We start from the raw sequence: 19,548 nt of genomic DNA on the forward strand, positions 1-19,548 counted from the left end.
AATATATCCAAATAATTGGAGGCTTTGGACTCGAGGTCCCGACGGATAAGTGTGGGTCGTTATTTTCCCCCCCGATTATTTCAATAATCTGTCTTGAAGTTAGTGTGTGTTAGTGTGAGTGTGTGGTGTTATTAAGTCGATGGATGAAGAGAGGAGGGATGAGAATGTGGGGGTTCGAAGTCTAGACGATCACCCACACACCAACACACTCAGATGTGTTCCAGCCATCTTGATATGTTACACACAGGTTCATTGGTCAAATGATAGCCACCCCCACAAGTGGGTTGCAATTCAATTTCCAGAACTCTCGCGACACCCACACAAACTCACACTCAGATGTGATTCATGTACTAATATAGACGGACGGCCAGGTTGTCATTGACGAAAGGGGGGTAAGCCGGTATAATATATATTATTAAATGAATAGAGAGAATGAATGGCATGGCATGGGAGGGTCAATGTATCAGATTATGGAGTGGGTGGTGAAAGTGTGTGTTACGGCCAATGAAGTTGTCCCGTTCATCGGTCTCCGCATGGATGTGGTTTAAAAGTCCGTATCCACTCATCATTTTCATTTCATTCATAGTTATACAAGATATTCAAACATATACACATAACCAACACCAACCATCCATTCCATCCCACTCAGATCTCAATAATACCTCCAACTTTACAATTGTGTGTTTATACCAAAGAGTGTGTGTTAGTGATAATCAATCAACTATTACTATATAATAACCAAGTCATCAACTTGCCCATCATTGACATTGTAATTCACCCCACCACCTACCATCCAACTACCCCAACCCTGGATACATAGTATATAATATTATACATATCACTGTCCAACTGTTCAATCTTGTAATCATACTTGTAATTATAATATTTCCATCATCATCATTATAAAATATTTGTATCTATATATAATCAATAACAATGGCTATTGATAAAGAACAACAACACCATGCCGCTGCAAATGCCGATCATAACCCTGAACTCCCCATGGAGAAGGAGACTTTCTCATCAATGGAGTATGAGAAGGAGCTTGACCAGGTCCCCGACGACCAAGTCCCAACCAGCGATGTCAAGATTGAAAATAGAAAGTTGCCAGCCTCCCTCAAATATATTATGGGCAATGAGATTTGTGAAAGGTATGTTTATCCCATTAATATTATAATATTAATTCAATCAAATTAGTTAAATTATTTCTTTCACTAACTCAATTAATTAAAATAGATTCTCATTTTATGGACTAAAGTCTATCCTGTCACTATACTTCACACTGTTTATGGGTTACAGTGATGATACTGCTACAACAATTATCCATTCATTCAACTTCCTTGCCTATGCTTTGTAAGAATTTTATTCAAACTCATTCAATCAAACTCCAAAAATATATACTAACATTTATTAATTCAAAATAATATTATTTAGCCCACTTCTTGGAGCCTACCTCGCCGATGCTCGTCTTGGAAAGTTCAGAACCATCTTGTACTTCAGTTTGATCTACTGTGTTGGTGGTGTGTTCCTCTCGGTCAGTGCCATCCCAGGTGTCACTGGTTCTGAGCCAGGCCATCACTCTCCATGGGGCATCATCTTGGGTCTCGGTCTGATTGCCGTTGGTACCGGAGGTATCAAGCCAGTGGTGTCCGCCTTCTGTGGTGACCAGTTGGGTAACGATCAAAAGTCCCTCCTCCAAAAGGTCTTCCAGATCTTTTACTGGTGTATCAACCTCGGATCATTCTGTTCCACCATCCTGACCCCACTCCTGAGAAAGTACGTTGGATACTGGCTCGCCTTTGGTATCCCCGCCATCTTGCTCATTATCTCCACCATCATCTACGTCCTTGGTCGCAAGTCATATGTCCGTCGTCCAACTACCGGAAGTGTGTTGCTCGACTCTGTCAAGATCATTGGCTGCGGAATCCGTGAGATGTTCAGATCCAAGCGTTCCGGATATGATGACCGTTACTACACAAACAGCTGGTTGGACCGTGCGAAGGTGTCCCACGACTCCAGAATGGTCGACTCTGTCAAGGCTGCCCTCAAGGTTATCGTTGTGTTCGTCCCAATGCCATTCTTCTGGGCTCTGTACGATCAGACCTCATCAAGATGGACCCAGACCGCCGAGAAGATGGACCGAACAGTTGGAGGCTGGACCATCGAGCCAGACCAGATCCAGGCCGTCAACCCACTCCTCGTCATGATCCTTGTCCCAGTGTTTGAGTATGGTATCTACCGTCCATTGAAGAGAGCCAACATCAACTTCTCGCCACTCAAGAGAATGAGTCTTGGAATGTGGTTGGCCATTGCTACCTTTGTCCTTGCCGCCATCATCGAGATGAAGATCGACGACCAGCCCGAGGGAACCGTCAGCATCTTCCTGCAGCTGCCCCAATACTTCCTGCTCACCTGTGCCGAGATCCTCATCTCCATCACCGGTCTCGAGTTTGCCTACTCCCAAGCCCCACGCTCAATGAAGTCCATGATCATGTCAGCCTGGTTGCTCACCGTATCGATTGGTAACGTCATTGTTATCGTCGTCGTCGAATCAATCAAGATCACCCCACAATGGAAGGAGTACCTTGTCTTTGCCTCCATCATGGCCGTCTTCACCGTTGTCTTCATGGTCATCGCCTACAGATACAAGCCAGTCGACCCATCCATCTACGACCATGAGGAGGATGAGTCTGAGAAGGAGGCCAACGAGATGTCCGAGAACTACACCAAGCCCGAGAAAGAGGCCAACCAAACCCCTTCCGAGCAGATCCCCAAGAACATCCCATTGGACACCTCCGTGGACACCTCTAACTAAGAGTAGTTTGTCCAACTGTGTGTGAATAAATAATCCCATACAATCAATCAATTAAGTAATTAAATTATTTCCAAAATGATCACTCAATCAATCAATTAATCAATAATTTAATTAATATTTAATTTATGAATTATATCTCTCGAATATACTAATTAAGCTGTCTAGGAATGGTGGATATTTGGACTTTAGGTCTAGGGTTGTTCCATATTTGTCGTAGGCAGAGAATGTATATCTATATGCAAGTGATGATGATCCAGGTGTGATATACTTTGGGTCCAACAATTTGAATTGATCAGATGAAATTATATCCACAAGGATCTTCAAGTCATCTGGAGTCATCCGACCCCTTTGATTGACCTGGTTAAAGAAGTAGCCTGTCGACAAATCAATCTCCAAGCTCTTGTATTCTCCATTCAATCCTCCTGTTCGCGTGGCTATGAACTTATCCTAAATCAATCAATCAATCAATATTAGTATGTTACATATGAGTCTGAGATTTGTCTCTAACTTACATATCCTGCTTGTACATGTGAAGGCTGCCATCCGATCAATAATATGCTGTAGACTAGTACGACAAGGACCAGGTGAAGTACTCGATTATCCATTGATTGCTACAACTAGATAGTTTGGTTAATGGGGCACGTGTAGTGTAGTGGTGTCAACCTGTCTCTCTACCTCTATACTCTATCTCTATCTACTACTACTCCTCTTAACTTGCTCCAATTGGTTGTTCGTCTCCCTCACTCACTCCCCTACATCCTGCTGCTCCCTCTACATTATTGTTGTACCGGAGACAGACAGGACCAGTCCAGCACGACTTCGTCATACCTGACCATTGACTGGGGGTCTGTAATAAGAATAGGTGAATAGGCTAAAGAGACACAATATTAAATGTGAGTCAGCGCTGTGTCTTTAGTTCCGTCCAGCCAGACAGCCAGTCAGCGACCATGGATGGAGCCTGTTCGTCCATCCATCTATCCAAGAGTCAATATTGAACAATGATCGTTGCTGAGCGACAATAGCCGACCGACTAGTAAGTCGTGAGTGTGTGGTCATGTGGTCGTGTGTTGTCAGTGAGTGGTTCGTCTGTGGTGTGGTCGGTCGGTCCAACCCACCCAAGCGATCGATCCAACCATGTTCAACCACGCCAATGGATGGTTGTTGGCAGGCGAGTTCCAGTTTGAATGGATGATATTTAATGGGTCATATCTTTCGATGTTGACGCGATGAGGTGACTGTATATTCATTCGATTGGCTGTTATGTACATCATCAATATTGGAGTCTACTTCTCAGAAGTGGGTGGTAATGGTTGGTTGGTAGTAGTAGTTGTTGTAGTAGCAATGTCATCATTGCAAGTCAGACAGTAGACATCTTCATCATTCAGATTGTGTTGTTGTTGTCTGTTGTTGTGGTTGTTGGAAACTGAACAGTCCATATTCATTGTTCAACACAGTGCCATAGTCTCCAACGCTACCAATTCCCAAGCTGGGTGAGATGAACTCTGTCGGCTGGATGTTCATCGCCTCAAATGTCTTGTTCAAATTGTCTACTTCGTCCCATGCCAATGTGATACTTTGAGTTTGAATGAGTGAGTGAGTGTGAGTATGTGTTGTTGATAACAACAGCCAGCGACAATGACAATGACATCTTTGATCCGATGATGACAGGTTCGTGTTAACATCATCCAATCATACATACTGTGGCTGGAACTGAGAGAACACGTTTGGTGAACCATAAGTCTTTATCATCGCTATCTTCTCTGATCGCAATGGCTCTGGTAGTTCATATACCCATTCTAGACAGACAGGACAATGGTTAGCGAATGGTCAATGTCTTATGATTGATTGATTGGTGTGATGTTGATACATACCTGGTATTGGTTGATTAGGGATTATATACTTGTAAGTTGTGTTTACTATTAGGTCTGACATGTATTGAAGACATTCAGTGATCTCAATGTTCCACATTCCATACTGTCCACTAACGACCACTTCACTACAGTTAATATGACAACTCAATGCCTTCACTGATAGACTACCAAGAATACTTTGAACTCTTTACAAGTAGAGTTAGTCAGCCACTCACTCACTCACATCAATCAATCATATGTGACTGACTACTACTTACTCTTTTTGGATATCAGATATGAATGATTGATTGAACTCTGTAAGATAGAGAGTGATGTGTGGAAGTGATGTCTTGCCTAGGTTGATTTGATCACTTGGCGCAAGTTGATGTATCTCATTGTTGTATGCTATTACCAACTCATAGGTATCATTATCAAGTTGTAAATGAATGTCTAGTGATATTCCTGTTGTTGGTGTAGGTGTAACTGTTGGTGTAGGTGTGACTGTTGGTGTAACTGTTGGTTTATGTGTAGGTTTATGTTTATGATTGAGATTGATTGTTGTACTTGTTGACAATGTTATAAATAAACATAATAATGTCAATAACGACACAATCAATCTTATTCTATATGATGATATCATATTTATTTATAAGTTATAAGTTGTACGTTGTTATAAGTAATTCATTCAAATGTGAATTGAGATAAAGATGGAGGTCTGCATTGAGAACATGCGAGCTTTCGTTTGAATTTTCATTAAGGGGGCCATCCCAAGATATTTTCTTTTATTGATCGGTCATCAATTATTATTATCTTTGACATTATTTCCAATGAGATGGCGATGATCATTGAGATATGTATTGTCGGGATCAATCCTTATTGCTATTGAACTTCAAAATTTAATAAAAAATGATTTAAATCATTATTGCCAGTGTGATGGTAATGATCAAAACAATGATGATGTGATGATTACGAGCATTTTGGGATCGGATGATTGAGTGGGATGATGATGGCCTCGGTGTTGTTGGACCTCCACCGTATTGACATTGGTTTCCAGTCCAAGTACATCCATTGGCTTGTGTACATATTAACTCTGTGTTGAATGTTGGACATGATGTTGTAGGCTCCAACATATCCATTGGGACATTGACATATTTGTGTTCCAGGAGTGATACAAAGTCCAACATTGCTGCAGTTCTTGAGGCATCCCATCACTGAACAGTTGGCGGCCGACTGATAATAGTCTTCACATTGACAGATACCATACACACACATTCCATGTCCATAGCAATTGAGATACTTGGTGCATGTGTGATCGAAGGTCAATACGATCTGATTGTTTGTGCGACTCACTGTGTACTTGTCAATGTTGGTGGTGTCTTGGTTCCATGTCACCTGGGCGCTCGATGGTTGGTAGGTGATTTGACCGCCAATCGAGATGAGATTGAATGGGTCCTTGTACACTGGACTGGTCGACTGGAACTTGACAATCAGTATTGAGTTGAGGAATGTCACGGGGCCATCGACTCGGAATGGTGCCATTCCATTGGCTTCGAGTGCGTCAGTGTAGATGAGTGTGGCCGCCGAGTATGTCGTGTAGTTGCTCTTGACAATCAGGCTGTTGATCGAGTCGGTGACCATGCTATCAAACTTAATGAATCCATTCGTGTGTATCACACTTCCGAGTACGGTCGTTTGGGAAGTTGGATGGAACACACCATTCTTGTTGAATGTAGTGTTGTACGATATGAGTTGGCCACCATTGATATCAACGTTATCAAACAATGAGTAGGTATCATTCACGACACCGCCATCCTGGATCAACATATATTTGATATTGTTGTTGTTGCCCGAGAAGACACCTCCAAATGCATAGACCATGTCAAACATGGAGCTTGGTGCCGAGAGTGAGCCGGCGGTCACAGTGACGTTGGAAATAATTTGTGCACTATCTATGATGAGCTGGGAGGCGGACGAGTCCAGCATAACCTGAGCCAAGATGTTCTCGTTGTAGATCTGTCCACGAAGCAACACCTTGCCCATGATATGAATATCGCATGATTTCGGTGTATTAAGGCAAGCAATCTCGTCTACAATCGAATCCTGCAAGTATATATTACAATAAGCACCATTACCAGAGAGGTACAGGTTTGTAATGTTTGAGGTTATCGGTCTGAATTGACCGCCAGTGATGCTCAGCATTCCCTTGCTGCTGACGGATGTGACGGTAATGTTGGACCAGGATTGTACTAGATTCAACGTTGTCTTGGACTGAGATACGGCCACCAGCTTATTGAGGACGAGTGCTGTCTTTGATGTTATTGATACTCGTGAGACACCATTGACAAACAGGTTGTTGAAGGTTGTTCGGTTCAAGCCGAGCAGGACTGATGACTGGTTTCCAAAGATGTAGATATCACTCGTGGCATCAATAATTAGATTGCTCACGTTCAGTGCTCCTCTGAACCTGAGTGTACTGGTGACCTGCATGGGACAGACCACCGACACTCCTCCTTTTCCTCCTACGAAGGTGGCATTGTTCAGAATGATGTTGTTCTCAGCGGTTGGGGAATGGATGCCACCTCCCAAGATACATGATGGCGCGCGACATTCGAACAAGCTTGGTCGGGAATTGATGAGATTAGACAGTATATGTCAAGAGATGAATTCATTTCAATGGTGGATGAATACAATAAGTTATGGCCCAATCACAAGTTAATGATAAGCATAGTAATATTAGAGTTGATATTCGTTATTGCTTGTATTGTTGCAACTACATACCTATTCAGAGTTATTCACTCTGATATTGGATTCATTGTACTAGGTGTCGAGATTACAATAGTGCTAATCATTACAGCAATCATACTTGTAATTGATCATAAAGTATGTTACATGTGTCTATTCGAATTCATTCAATCAATCAATCAACCCAATCATGCTTATATTCATACACACTTACTTCATAGGCTGTTAAGAGGATGTTGAACAAGTGTGATGAGTACACTGAGAAGTATAGAGCAATAGGATTGCAATTTGAGTTGGTCAAGAAGAGAAGATATAACTACAGTGTACTAAGGGTAGTGTAATCATCTTTGATCTATATTGTTAATGTTACTAACTTTTATCAAACATCCAATCATTCAATCAAACAATCATATAGATCTATATTCATGCACATGATCAACCCAGAGGCCAACAACCACAAGATCTGGAATACCAGGAACAGATGGCAACTAGCAACACACCATTGTTAGGACATAACAAGGGTCATCAACAACCAGGTTATGTTAGTTTGGATATAATGTAATGTCATCCATACATTCACTACTCTATTGATTGAATGATCATCAAAATTGATGAACAGACTTTACACACAAGTTATTACTATTCAATGTATAAACAGATAGATAAATAGATAATTAGGAGACAAATAACAATGTTGAAGAGGACAAGGACGTGTACAACTTTATCAGAAGGTTTGTTGTTTAGAAAGTTCATAGCATTTTATGATGAAGAGGAGTTGAATCATTATTTATCAAGAAATGAATATAATACTATTGTTGATTTATTCAATGAGCAATACCCAAACAAACTCAAAAAAATTCTAATGTCATTATATCTTATAATATTATTACTTGGCATTGCTGGTATAATTGTATTATTTAAACTTGGCTCGGATATTGGTGGACCTCTAATTTTAATACTTTTATCATTTGCAGTTACACCAATATTTATTTTAATAATTATAAATAAGAGAGTAAGTTAATATATATTATTATGGTATAGGAATTATTCATAATTATTTAACTAACTTAATATGAATTTATCATGATTAAGGCCCTGAAAAGAATGTATAATTTGTCATCCGAACTTACTGAAAGGTATAAAGACAGAGGTGTTCGTACCTATGTGGCCACATTCAGTGGAACATGTACATTTGAGTTTGAAAAGGTTTGGATTATCGACTGATTAATCAAGATATATGATCAAGATATATACTCACCCAATCTTTGATCAAACAATTTCAGATCGTTATACACACTGAACATGGAGTCTAGGGACTAAGCCCAACAAATATAATAGGTTTTTGATCAATCAATCAAGGAATCGACTTAACTTTATTGATTGATTATTGATAAAAGTGAGTGAACTATTTGTACAAAGGTTGGTCGACTTGCTGGATCATTGTGCCAACATGATTCGATTAGAGAACGATAGGATGGATGACAGTCGATGGGTATGTTTGGACGCTCTCCAGCGATCACCTTGTCCTCAATGACATACATGAATGCACCTTGATCACCAAAGAATTCGCCACACGTGAACAACTCCCAGAGTATCACGCCAAATGCATAGACGTCGTTGGCGAGCGTCGACTCGCCGCCCTTGATCACCTCGGGCGCCAGCCATATCGGGTTGGTCACGACCTTCTTGGCGATTGAGTATTGTGCACCAGAGAGTCCAAAGTCTGATACCTTGGCCACAAGCTGCGGTCGTCCAGGTGTTTGATCGCGAGACAATAATACGTTGGGCGTTTTTAAGTCGCGATGTACAACGGGTGGCTTGAGGCTGTGAAGGTGCTCCATTCCACGCGCAATGTCAAGTGCCAGCGATAGACAGAGCGACCAGTCGATACGCGCTTCCTTGGCCTGGCCGCGTTGCTTGGCCAAGTACTTGTGAAGGTCGCCATCGGTAAGATACTCTGTCATGATACTCAATGGCTCCACGCAGAGTCCATGCATGCGGACAATGTTTGGATGATCGATCGCACTCATCAGCCAGCATTCTCTTCGGAACTCGCCAAAGGTCTTGGAGAGGTCTTCATGACTGACCTCCTCTTCGTCCACAACAGTGTTGAGTACCTTGCAAGCTACAGTCTCTCCTCGATACTGTCCACGGTATACCTTGGCCGTGGCGCCCTCGCCTATAATCACTCCTTGCGCTATGATTGCCTCGACGTCTTGTTTTGATATCTGTGTGCTGGGAGTCTGTGACATGGAGAGGTCTGGCACCAACTGGTCTGTACGCACCTTTGTGTTGGAGTGACCGCAGACCATTGTCGTGCGTCCATCAAGCATGGCACGCTCACATTCGTCCAGACCAAAGTGGAAGGACTTGGATACGTTGCCATCCTGTAGACAATGGGTGCAAGGGATGATGACCTTGACCAATGCGCCTTTGAAAGCATGCTCGAGCAGTGATTGAATGGTCTCGATCATGACGCGTATAATGTCAGCAATGGCGCCAACTGCTATACCTCTGACCGTGAACCTGATCGACCTCTGTGCATGGTCCAACTCGAGTTGAACGTAATGATCGTCTTTGCTCACAATGATGCCATCGCGCCAGTAAAGCTTGGGCTGTGCTTGAGTAATGTACAACATTCTGACCATCAATCGCGAGAACAGTCCTGATGGGATAAAGTCCATCTGATAGATGCGTCCATACTGTGTGGGCAACTGTCTGATTAATGATGTCTTGATGTCCTGTGGGCAGTCGCGTGGCAGCATTGCGGGGATGAGACTCTGTGCTTTGTCGGATTTGGCATCCGTGCCCAACATGTTGAAGGCCACGTCAAAGCGCTCGAGTAGCTTGAGCAGATGTGGATGGAGCTCGCTTGGGTAGGTCGGAGGCTTCCAAATGTGCGCGAGATCTTTGTGCTGGATGATACCATTGTTGGCAAACGAGCACTTGGACGTCACGATCGTGGCCAGTAGATTGGTTATCCATTGCGGGTCCAAGATCAGCATGTCCTTGAGTATGTTCTCTTTGGGAAAGTGCACGATAGCACCCATCAGATGCAAGAACGACACGGCACGATCCAGTTCCTTGCTGTCGGCAATGCATGCCAGTGTGCCCAAACGGACCACCTCGCTCCAGGGCATGGTCGGGATGGCACGCTTACTTCGCTCCTCTAGCAACAGCTTCTCGAGCTTGAGGTAGGTGGTTGGGAACTGCTCGCCCATCGTTGGTTGGGCCATGGCCAGCTCCTCGATGAAGCTGCTTAGCGAGCCGACACCCTTGCCACTGCGGCAGCTCACCAACGCAACAGCCTTGACACTGCACTTGCTCGACGTCGATATGTACTTGGTCTCCATTTGCTGTTTGATCGCCTTTGCCTTTGACTCGCTGAGGCTGTCCAAGTGCGTGCCGACAATGACCACGGGCGACTTAGGCGCGTGAGTCCTGATCGATTGCAGCCAAAAATCGACGCGTGATTCCTCCGCCGGCTTGCTGGCATCCCAGAGCAAGAGATAGATTGATCGCTCCGACAGGAAGAACTGATGAGTGGAGTAGTAGATCTCCTGCCCGGCAAAGTCCAGTGTGGTGAGCGTGATCGCCTCTGGTGGAGCGTCATCGTTGCCCGCGCCATCCCCCTTTGATGCCGATGTCTTGACCATGGACAACATCTTCTCCTTGATGTTCATGGACTTGTTCAATCGCCACTGATCCACTGTTATGCCATCGGTCGAAACGTTCATCTGCGACGATATCTCTTTGGCCGCCTTCTTATTGCGCAGCACCTTGAGTAGAGTTGTCTTGCCTACGTTCTCTTGGCCCACGACCAGCAGCTTCATCTTGTACAGTCGCTCATTGCCCTTGACCAAGTCGCGCAAGTACTCCACTGTGGCGCGCGCACCTTGGTGCACAATCTCACGTGGTGGTGTTGTGATGGGATTGTAGTCCAGCTCCAGTGCGATCAGATTGTCAAGTCGCGACATGATTATCGGCAGCACACTTATTTTGTTACGACGGATGTTCAGACGAGTGAGCTCGGGTAGCAGGCCGATGGTGGACGGGAGCTCGCTCAGACAGTTGTCCGACATGAACAACTCTTTGAGCTGCGGGAACTGCGCCAAGTCGAATGGCAGGGTCTCCAAGCGATTGTTGGAGATGTCGAGCTTGGACAGCAGGGGCAGATGGGGAAGCACTATCGATGTCATCTTGTTCATGCTCACCTCGCTGGCGTACAAGACTTTGAGTGAGGGCAGTGGACACTGGATGACCAGCTTCTCAAGGTTCGTGCATTTTGTGATTGTGAGCTGTTCAAGCTTGGGGAACATTGTGCCATGATTCATCCCTTCAGGGCCAGCAACTACCTGCGGCGCCTCAATCACTAATGAGAACAGTGAAGAGTTGTACGCCACGTCCAGTGATTTGAGCATGGACAGGTGATTGGACAATGCTGCGCAGGGTATGTGTGTGAGGTTGTTGTAAGACAGATCGAGGAAGGTCAGGGATGCGGGGAAGTAGTGTACCGAGTTGTCTGACAATCCATTGATCTGGTTCTTCTGAAGGCTGAGTGATTGAAGCTGTTTGAGGTTGGCCAGAGCCAGCGGCACAGTCTTAAGATAGTTCTCGCGCAATGATACATTGACCAAGTTGTGGAAGCACACCACGGTTGGCGACAGGAAGTATATTGACTCGTCGACCAGGTCCAGTCTGGGTTGGTCTGGCTTGGTGCTAGTGAGTGATCTTTGATCATATCTGTTGAGGCGCGTCGACCACTTTGAAGTCGAGTAGTGGCCGCTTGGCTGCAGTGGCTCAGGATGTGGGGCCGAGCGATACAGGTTGAATTTGGGACATGCCTTGACCAGCATGTCATGGGTCAGCGCATCAGGCTGTAGTGCGCCAAAGTAGTCCATCACCAACAATAGATGATACTCATGGATCTCGAATGCCGTGGGGAACTCCAATGCAAGCTGCCAGATAATGTTGAGGAATGGGAGGAACAAGTCCTCCATGCTGCACGTCCATGCTGCGCCATGATGACTGAGCCATTCGGTGCGCAGTAAGTCGAGGAATCCCTTGATAGTACGTGTCTCTGGCTCGATCATTATGCGTATCATTGATTGAATGAATGGCACTGACTTTATATGATCGCCAGTCACGATGGCCACGTCGCTGCCACTCGACAAACCTGTGATTATCGGATTGATCAGTCTCCAAGCAGACGAAGATGATTGAATGGATGCTTGAGGGTCCAAGTACTGTGATCCTGTGTCTGTGCCAGTGTCAGTCGTTTGACCCTCTGGCTTTGGTCCAAGTTGGAATATGATTGAGTTGAGCTTGGTTCCAGGACCTGATCCTGGCCCAGATATTGGTCCAGACCCAGATCCAGACGATGAAAGTAGTTTGGCCTTTGTGATTGGATATATGTAGTCAAAGTTGTAACGATGGAACACTGGTGTGTGTGTGGCGGTGTAGTCCATCGCATCTTTGAATGATTGGAGCACGGGGCCAGGAGTGTAGAGTGGGAATCCAAAGTGTAGCCTACGACTGTTCTTAAATTGTACAAAGTATATGATGCGCTTCTGGCTCTGGCTCTCCTTGGATGACTCCTCCTCCCATTCGGACACCAGTCGCAAATGTATCTGAAGACATTTTCCACCATTACGATCACTGGCAAGTTCATAAGGCATGTAGATCAATCTTGAACCAGTGATCCATAGTTCTCCATTTTGAAAGTCGTAAGGATGTCTGTACACAAGATGGTCTACCACGTAAACATTGTCAATCACACGCTCCACCACCTCACCATCCATCGTTCGCAATGGTAGTGGCTCGTTCTCGAGATCCTTGAGTCTGTGAAGCTGGGGAGTTGGGGTGTGGGGGTGGGGTTAGGCTGGGATCATTCCAGTGGGTGGTCCATGAATCATCGATCACTTACGACAAGGTAGTCGAGGATGTTTGTGATGAAGTCACATGTAATATCGATTGATTGCTTGTTGACTGCATCAGACACAAGGAGATATGGCGCAACCAATTTGGACATGTTGATGAGGAAGTTTGGATCACGATCACGACGACATCTAACCAATGAGTTTAGAAACAATAAGATCTGTCTTATTTTTATCATATTTGGTGTAGTATCTATACGACTGAATAGATAACAATCAAGTGATGACTTTGTTACATCCTCCACACTTTTACACTTTAACAGTCTCTGTGAAAGATCAGAGTTGACACATGCAATCCTCTTCAATTGTTCAAGCATTACATTGATGCCACGTGATTGTATTGTTGTTGTTGCGCCTCCATTATTGAACCAAGCCAATATCTCAGCAGATGCTATTCATTCATTCATTTATTCATTGAGTGAGTTAGTGATTGAGTATGTTTGAGTTATTATTGGATACTAGGCTACTTACATGTGGCAACCTGTGCTTGATTGATCAATTGAGGTATTAACAAGGTTAATGTACCACTATCTTGTTGAGGCTCCATTGTATTATATATCTGTGTAAGTAATGTTACATAATTTCAATGAATGAGCACTAGTTGAGACGTCATCTTTTTCGTCAGGATGCAAAAAAGTATCCAAACGTCACAACACGAGTTGTGCTAAGTCATCATCAATGTTTGCCTCACTGTGTCAACGACACAATGATTATAGTTTGAAGTTCGAATATAACCTAAACTTGTTTGTTCACTTACTTACTTCCTAAACTATGAATTTAAAAGTTTACTTGTTTGGTGATTGATGATCAACCTGAATGATAATCATTACTATTTATGTGTTTTGATTTGATTGGATCAAACACCGAATGAATCTCGCAACAAAGGTCGCGCAATGGTTCACCCCAAAACGGGCAGAAACCAAACCTTGTCAAAGGTACGTCACACACGCACACCAAACTCGGACACTCACTTAATTAACATCTTTCATTCATCCGATCTCTAACTCTCGTTCACTTCATCATCAATCAATCAATCAACAAATAATATTATTATAACAATAAATCAAAGATAGAGATAGAGATAGATAGAAGTACAGAGTCATAGTACATCGAGGCAAGACATTAAACAATGGAGCTGCCATCGCCCTACGAGATATTGGGCATTGAGAAGACGGATAACCAGCAGGAGATTAAACAAGCCTACCGAACAATGGCACTCAAGTTCCATCCAGATAAGAACCCATCTGCTGGTGATAAGGTATGTTTGTTGTTGTTGCTGTTGATTGATTGATTGGACGAGATACTTACACGCGTGTGTAATCAGTTCCAAGAGATAAACAAAGCCTATCAAATACTATCGAATGAAGACTCTAAACTATTCTTTGACTCGTTTGGTTATGAAGGTTTGATACTTAACGAGAAACTCAACTCAAAGGGCGAGTACAACCTTATGGAATGGCTCATATCACTGGCGTTCATAGCTATATCAATCATATTAGATTACTTCCTTGGCATATATACTGAATGGTATGTTATGTCAATCGTTCAATCAATCAATCAATCACAATCAAACTAACATCATCATCATTATCACAACATAGGATATTCGCATCGATATTCACACTCTACTTTATATACCTGACGAAACGATCACCGGAACTATCATTCTTCTTATTTATCATCATCACCAACCTGATATTATACTTCATATTGCCTACAAAGGTGCTGCCGACCATCACCAATATAGTGATCTATGGCATTGTCTTGTTGTGGCCCAACATCTCCAAGAAGAACTCATCCATTACCATCACTATATGGATAGCTATCATTGCCTTTGACCTATGGCGAGGCATTCGATTCGAACATTGGATCTGGCGATTCCTCAGTCTCAACATCATCATCTTTGGCAGTATAATCCTAATGCTCATGGGCATCTATGTTCTAAAGAAGCCAGAGACAGGTGTATGTATAGTCGTCCATCCTTCATTCAATCACTCGCTCACTCACAATCAATCAATCAACAGCCTGCCGTATACTCTACCATCTTCAATCTAGTTATGGGCGTACTAAAGAAGAACATCATGACGTTGATATTTGGATTGTTCTGGGGACCAGTCTGGTTATTAGACTACTTCTTTGACAGAAGGATCGAATGGCTCATCCCAACAGTTATATTCATTATTAAGGTATGATCAATCAATCAATCACATTGGACTGATCACTCACTCACTCACTCGTCCACTCAATCACTCCACTCGATCAGCTCATTGTATTCGATGGCAAGTTAAAGATATTGATACCGATGATGATATCAACAGCGGTGGTTTACTACTTTGTTCCAGGGACGCTATATCACTTTGCTTCAAACTACATTATTCATCTGCTATCACATCTGTTGGTTTATAAACTAAACATTGTGTTGGCCGAGAGGATCGATGATGATGCTGGACCCGAAGATAGACTGTCGTTGCAGAGGCCGCTTGGACAATTGGTCATGGGAATCATCTTCCTGGGCATTCAATACATGTTGGACTACAGCACAGAGAATTGGCGACTACTTGGCTCCATGTCACTGGGCTACTCATTCATTCTTATGATCGAACTCTACTTCTTCTCCTTCTCCATCAAGAGCTCAGAGGAGGAGGAGCTTCTAGCTCAACATCATCAACATTCGCATCAGCATCAACAGCATCAGCAACAACCGAAACAACAGAAAAAACAAAAGCAGCAACAGCAACAACAACAGCAACAACAACAACAACAACAACAACAGACACTGCCAGAATTTGTACTTGGACCATACAATTTGTTTAAATCTCCAAACTCATCATCAACGTCCTCCTCTTCCTCACCTTCTTCTGTAAATATGACAAATGCAGCCAATACATCTGCACATGCCGAACAGCCCACTGGCATGACGATCAATAGACGATCGACGCCAAGCAGTGCCATGGACAAACGATGTCAAACATGCTTCAAGTCAGCCAATCTAAAGAAGTGTGGAAGATGCCAACAGGTCTTCTATTGTTCAAAGGAATGTCAGATCAAGAACTGGAACTTCCACAAGTCCATCTGCTCAGGCTTCTCGCCACAACAACATCAATCGTCTGTTGATCAAATTGATTGATTGATTGATTGATTGGTTGGCAAGTGTCTGGCAATAAACTCTCGCATCGCACCTGGCACTCTCGCCATCTTCTTCCCTCACTCGGATGAATGATTGATTGATTGATTGTTTCGTTTATTCGTCTTTAATTCTGCTTCTTTGACGCTGATGGCTTCTTGCTTGGCGCGGCATTGCTTGCGTCTAGAATGTTCTTGAAGATGGTGGCTTGCTCGGACGACAGTGGGATACCCTTGTCGCGCAGCTCGTCCATCATTCTGTTCATTCTCTCTGAGACCCTCCTCTCGACGCGCTCGGTGAAGTGCTTGGTCTTATTTACATAGTAGTTGAACTTCTGCAGAGGTGGCGAGCTCGACACGGCCTCGTTGACAATCTCGCGAATGCCACGCGAGATACCAGACTGCGTGCGCACCTTGTTGCCGTACAGCTTCTTCATGTGTGGATGCTCGACGTACTTGACGAACAGGAAGTTGGCCACGTGCGACGAGATCGTCAGGACAAACATTGTGAAGCTGCCAGAGATCAGTGACAGGCCGTAGTAGCCGGCAAAGCCTGTGACCGAGTCGGGGTTGTTGAGGAAACGGTAGATACCGGTGTAGTAGAGTGTCGATGGCACCTCGTCGATGAAGAAGTCGCCGTAGAACCAACCAAAGCTGCCCAGCACCTCAAAGGTGGACAGCGACGACCAGGCATTGAGCAGAATCAACAAGACTCCAGCGATCTGTCTCCAGAATGAGCTGCCAAAGAAGTCCAAGTCAATCTCAGCGACCTTGAAGAAGCAGCATGTGAACGAGAGATGAGTCATGATCAAGACTAAGTTGTAGATGCTATTGATTGATTGATTGAGAGTGTTAGTAAGTGCGCGCGAACATGGGACTGAGTAAACATACCTCTTCCAGTTCTCGAATGCAGTGTGACTGTCGAGGTTGAGTTGAGCAAATTTGTTGGTCCACCATTGGTCGTGACCTTGGAGATGGAGCACCATGCCCAGGCCAAAGGAAAGGATGAGACGCCAGAAGACGGCCTGGACGACGTAGAACCAGAGGGGCAGGTTGATGAGATTGAACGCCAGGGTGTAGGCGATGATGAGCAGTGTGAACAGATCGCCCGAGCGCAGGAAGAAGAAGTTCTTGACGACGATGAGGTCGTGGCGGAAGTAGGACGACACCTTCTCCTTACGGATGAATGGATCCTCGACAATGTCTGGGTAGGTCTTCTGGATGTGTGGGTCCTCCACCAACACCAAGAACAACATCTGACAGAAGTGAGCAAACAGACTGACGTACAACACCACGTAGTTCTGGGAGATAAGACTGGCGCCATAATAGAACGTGTATCCAATCGTGTACATTGGATGTGGGGAGATGGAGAACACACGATCAAATGTAAGCTTCTGCTCTACCAAGAAGAAGAAGTCGCCCCAGTCTAATGTGATGGTTAAAGTTAGTGATTGATTGATTGATTGAATGAGGCAGGTTACTGAGTACATACACCAGGCAAAGTCTTTGACGACACGGTAGGCATCGGTCTTGGCCCAGAAGGTGAAGATGCAGAGTACGGCACCAATGATGTAGATTGGGATGATGGTCCAGTTGGCATCGGATGGGAACTCATAGTAACGCAAGGCAAACACGATGTATGTCACCAGATCATTGGCCAGAACAATGTCTACAACATGTCTGAATGCAATCCATGAATTATAATCAGCTGGTATTTTCTGGATAAGTTGATGGATTGATTGATTGATTGATTGAGTGAGTATGATTGTGTGATGATCCATGGCCGCGCCATTAAGTTCCATTACAATAACATACATCATAATCATAGTCATCTCCCATACCAGATGAGCAGAAGTCCTTGAGCACCTTGTAGAGTGGACTGTTTGGATTGATTGATTTGAACAGCTTTGTCAAGAATTGATACTTTGATTGGTAGTAGAGGATCAGACCCAGGCCAATGTTATAGCCAAACCTCCAGAACATGAACCAAACAATGAAGAACTATTCATGGAGTGGATGGATGGATTAGTATGGTGCCATGATGGCTGAGCTTGAAGTTGAATACATACCCAACCTGGCAAGTTGAACAAAAGCAACAGTATATTGAGCAGAGAGGCATTCTTGGCATAATCAAAGAATGTCCACTGGGAGAATGGATGAAGAGTAAGAGGATTCTTTGTAAATGGAACGGGGAATCCTAGATGATTGATTGAGTGATTGAGTGATTGGAATAGTTCCAGTGATTGATTGAATGAGTTAGATGATGTCGCCACATGGACACACGCACCCAGTCTGACTGGCTGTAGTACTTACTCGTTCCATCAGAACACACACCGGTCAGTCTCTTATCCCTCTGCTTCTTCTCGTGTTGACCAGAGGTGGACTCTGACTCAGAGTCGGATGAGAACATGACAAGGTTGGCCATGAGTTTGGGTACGTGATTGACATTAACATTTGGTGCACCAATATCATCGCTTTCATCATCCTGTTGTTGTGACTTTAGTCCACTGCCACTGCCCCTGAATGATGGACCCTTCTTCAACAATCTTGGTGGCTGTGGCGCTGACTCCATCTCACTATCACTGCTATAAGCTGACTTTCTATCCTCCATCACCTGACTTCTCAACTTTAACAATGCTGCAGTACGTTCCTGATCTTCTTGTTCTTGTTCCTCTTCCTCTTGTTCTTGTTCTTGTTCATTTACAATCTCATCCTCTTCTGATGTATGAACTATTTGTTGTTGTTGTTGTTGTGTCTTTTCGCCATCCTCCTGTTGTTGATCGACTACAGGAGTTGAACTATCAACCAAACTATCAGAAGACATCATCTGTCTCTATCTATATTACTATTATTATTGTTATTACTACACTAACTTGAAGAATGAATGATTGAGTGTATGATAAGATGTAGATGACACCAAGTTGCTTGCTTCCTTGACTGCTTTGCAAATAAGAATGAATTGATGAATGAATGAATAAGACGAGACCTTTTGGCCCAATGAACGAAGCGTCGAACCAGACAGAGCAAAGACCACGCAGAGTTGTGTTCTAAACTCACATCAAAACATAAATAAAAATCAACT

General features: G+C 43.9%; 7 protein-coding genes across 7 annotated transcripts; 2 read left to right on the forward strand and 5 right to left on the reverse strand.

The window, feature by feature from the left end:
- Positions 1-936: 936 nt before the first annotated feature.
- SAMD00019534_096200 (hypothetical protein) lies at positions 937-2,815 on the forward strand (the record flags this gene model as incomplete). Its single annotated transcript, XM_012895087.1, has 3 exons — positions 937-1,151; positions 1,237-1,353; positions 1,435-2,815. The coding sequence occupies 3 exons, from the start codon at positions 937-939 to the stop codon at positions 2,813-2,815; spliced, it is 1,713 nt and encodes a 570-aa protein (XP_012750541.1).
- Positions 2,816-2,938: 123 nt separating this feature from the next.
- Positions 2,939-3,262, reverse strand: SAMD00019534_096210 (hypothetical protein; the record flags this gene model as incomplete). Its single annotated transcript, XM_012895088.1, has 1 exon — positions 2,939-3,262. A coding segment is annotated over one exon (324 nt), but the record flags the coding sequence as incomplete, so codon positions are not given.
- A 933-nt stretch (positions 3,263-4,195) lies between these two features.
- On the reverse strand, positions 4,196-5,305 carry SAMD00019534_096220 (hypothetical protein; the record flags this gene model as incomplete). The annotated part of the gene is made up of 4 exons (XM_012895089.1): positions 4,196-4,388; positions 4,515-4,611; positions 4,687-4,871; positions 4,944-5,305. Coding segments are annotated over 4 exons (837 nt in total), but the record flags the coding sequence as incomplete, so codon positions are not given.
- A 326-nt stretch (positions 5,306-5,631) lies between these two features.
- On the reverse strand, positions 5,632-7,152 carry SAMD00019534_096230 (hypothetical protein; the record flags this gene model as incomplete). The annotated part of the gene is made up of 1 exon (XM_012895090.1): positions 5,632-7,152. One exon carries the CDS (start codon positions 7,150-7,152, stop codon positions 5,632-5,634), a length of 1,521 nt encoding a protein of 506 aa, XP_012750544.1.
- Positions 7,153-8,757: 1,605 nt separating this feature from the next.
- Positions 8,758-13,438, reverse strand: SAMD00019534_096240 (hypothetical protein; the record flags this gene model as incomplete). Its single annotated transcript, XM_012895091.1, has 3 exons — positions 8,758-8,773; positions 8,947-13,256; positions 13,334-13,438. 3 exons carry the CDS (start codon positions 13,436-13,438, stop codon positions 8,758-8,760), a joined length of 4,431 nt encoding a protein of 1,476 aa, XP_012750545.1.
- Positions 13,439-14,472: 1,034 nt separating this feature from the next.
- Positions 14,473-16,470, forward strand: SAMD00019534_096250 (hypothetical protein; the record flags this gene model as incomplete). Its single annotated transcript, XM_012895092.1, has 5 exons — positions 14,473-14,601; positions 14,668-14,870; positions 14,945-15,305; positions 15,368-15,529; positions 15,607-16,470. The coding sequence occupies 5 exons, from the start codon at positions 14,473-14,475 to the stop codon at positions 16,468-16,470; spliced, it is 1,719 nt and encodes a 572-aa protein (XP_012750546.1).
- Positions 16,471-16,594: 124 nt separating this feature from the next.
- On the reverse strand, positions 16,595-19,290 carry SAMD00019534_096260 (hypothetical protein; the record flags this gene model as incomplete). Its single annotated transcript, XM_012895093.1, has 6 exons — positions 16,595-17,294; positions 17,358-17,892; positions 17,959-18,184; positions 18,282-18,467; positions 18,536-18,663; positions 18,780-19,290. 6 exons carry the CDS (start codon positions 19,288-19,290, stop codon positions 16,595-16,597), a joined length of 2,286 nt encoding a protein of 761 aa, XP_012750547.1.
- Positions 19,291-19,548: the final 258 nt, after the last annotated feature.

Source organism: Acytostelium subglobosum, assembly GCF_000787575.1.
Source record: "Acytostelium subglobosum LB1 DNA, scaffold: scaffold23, whole genome shotgun sequence".
Classification (NCBI taxonomy): Eukaryota; Evosea; class Eumycetozoa; order Acytosteliales; family Acytosteliaceae; genus Acytostelium; species Acytostelium subglobosum.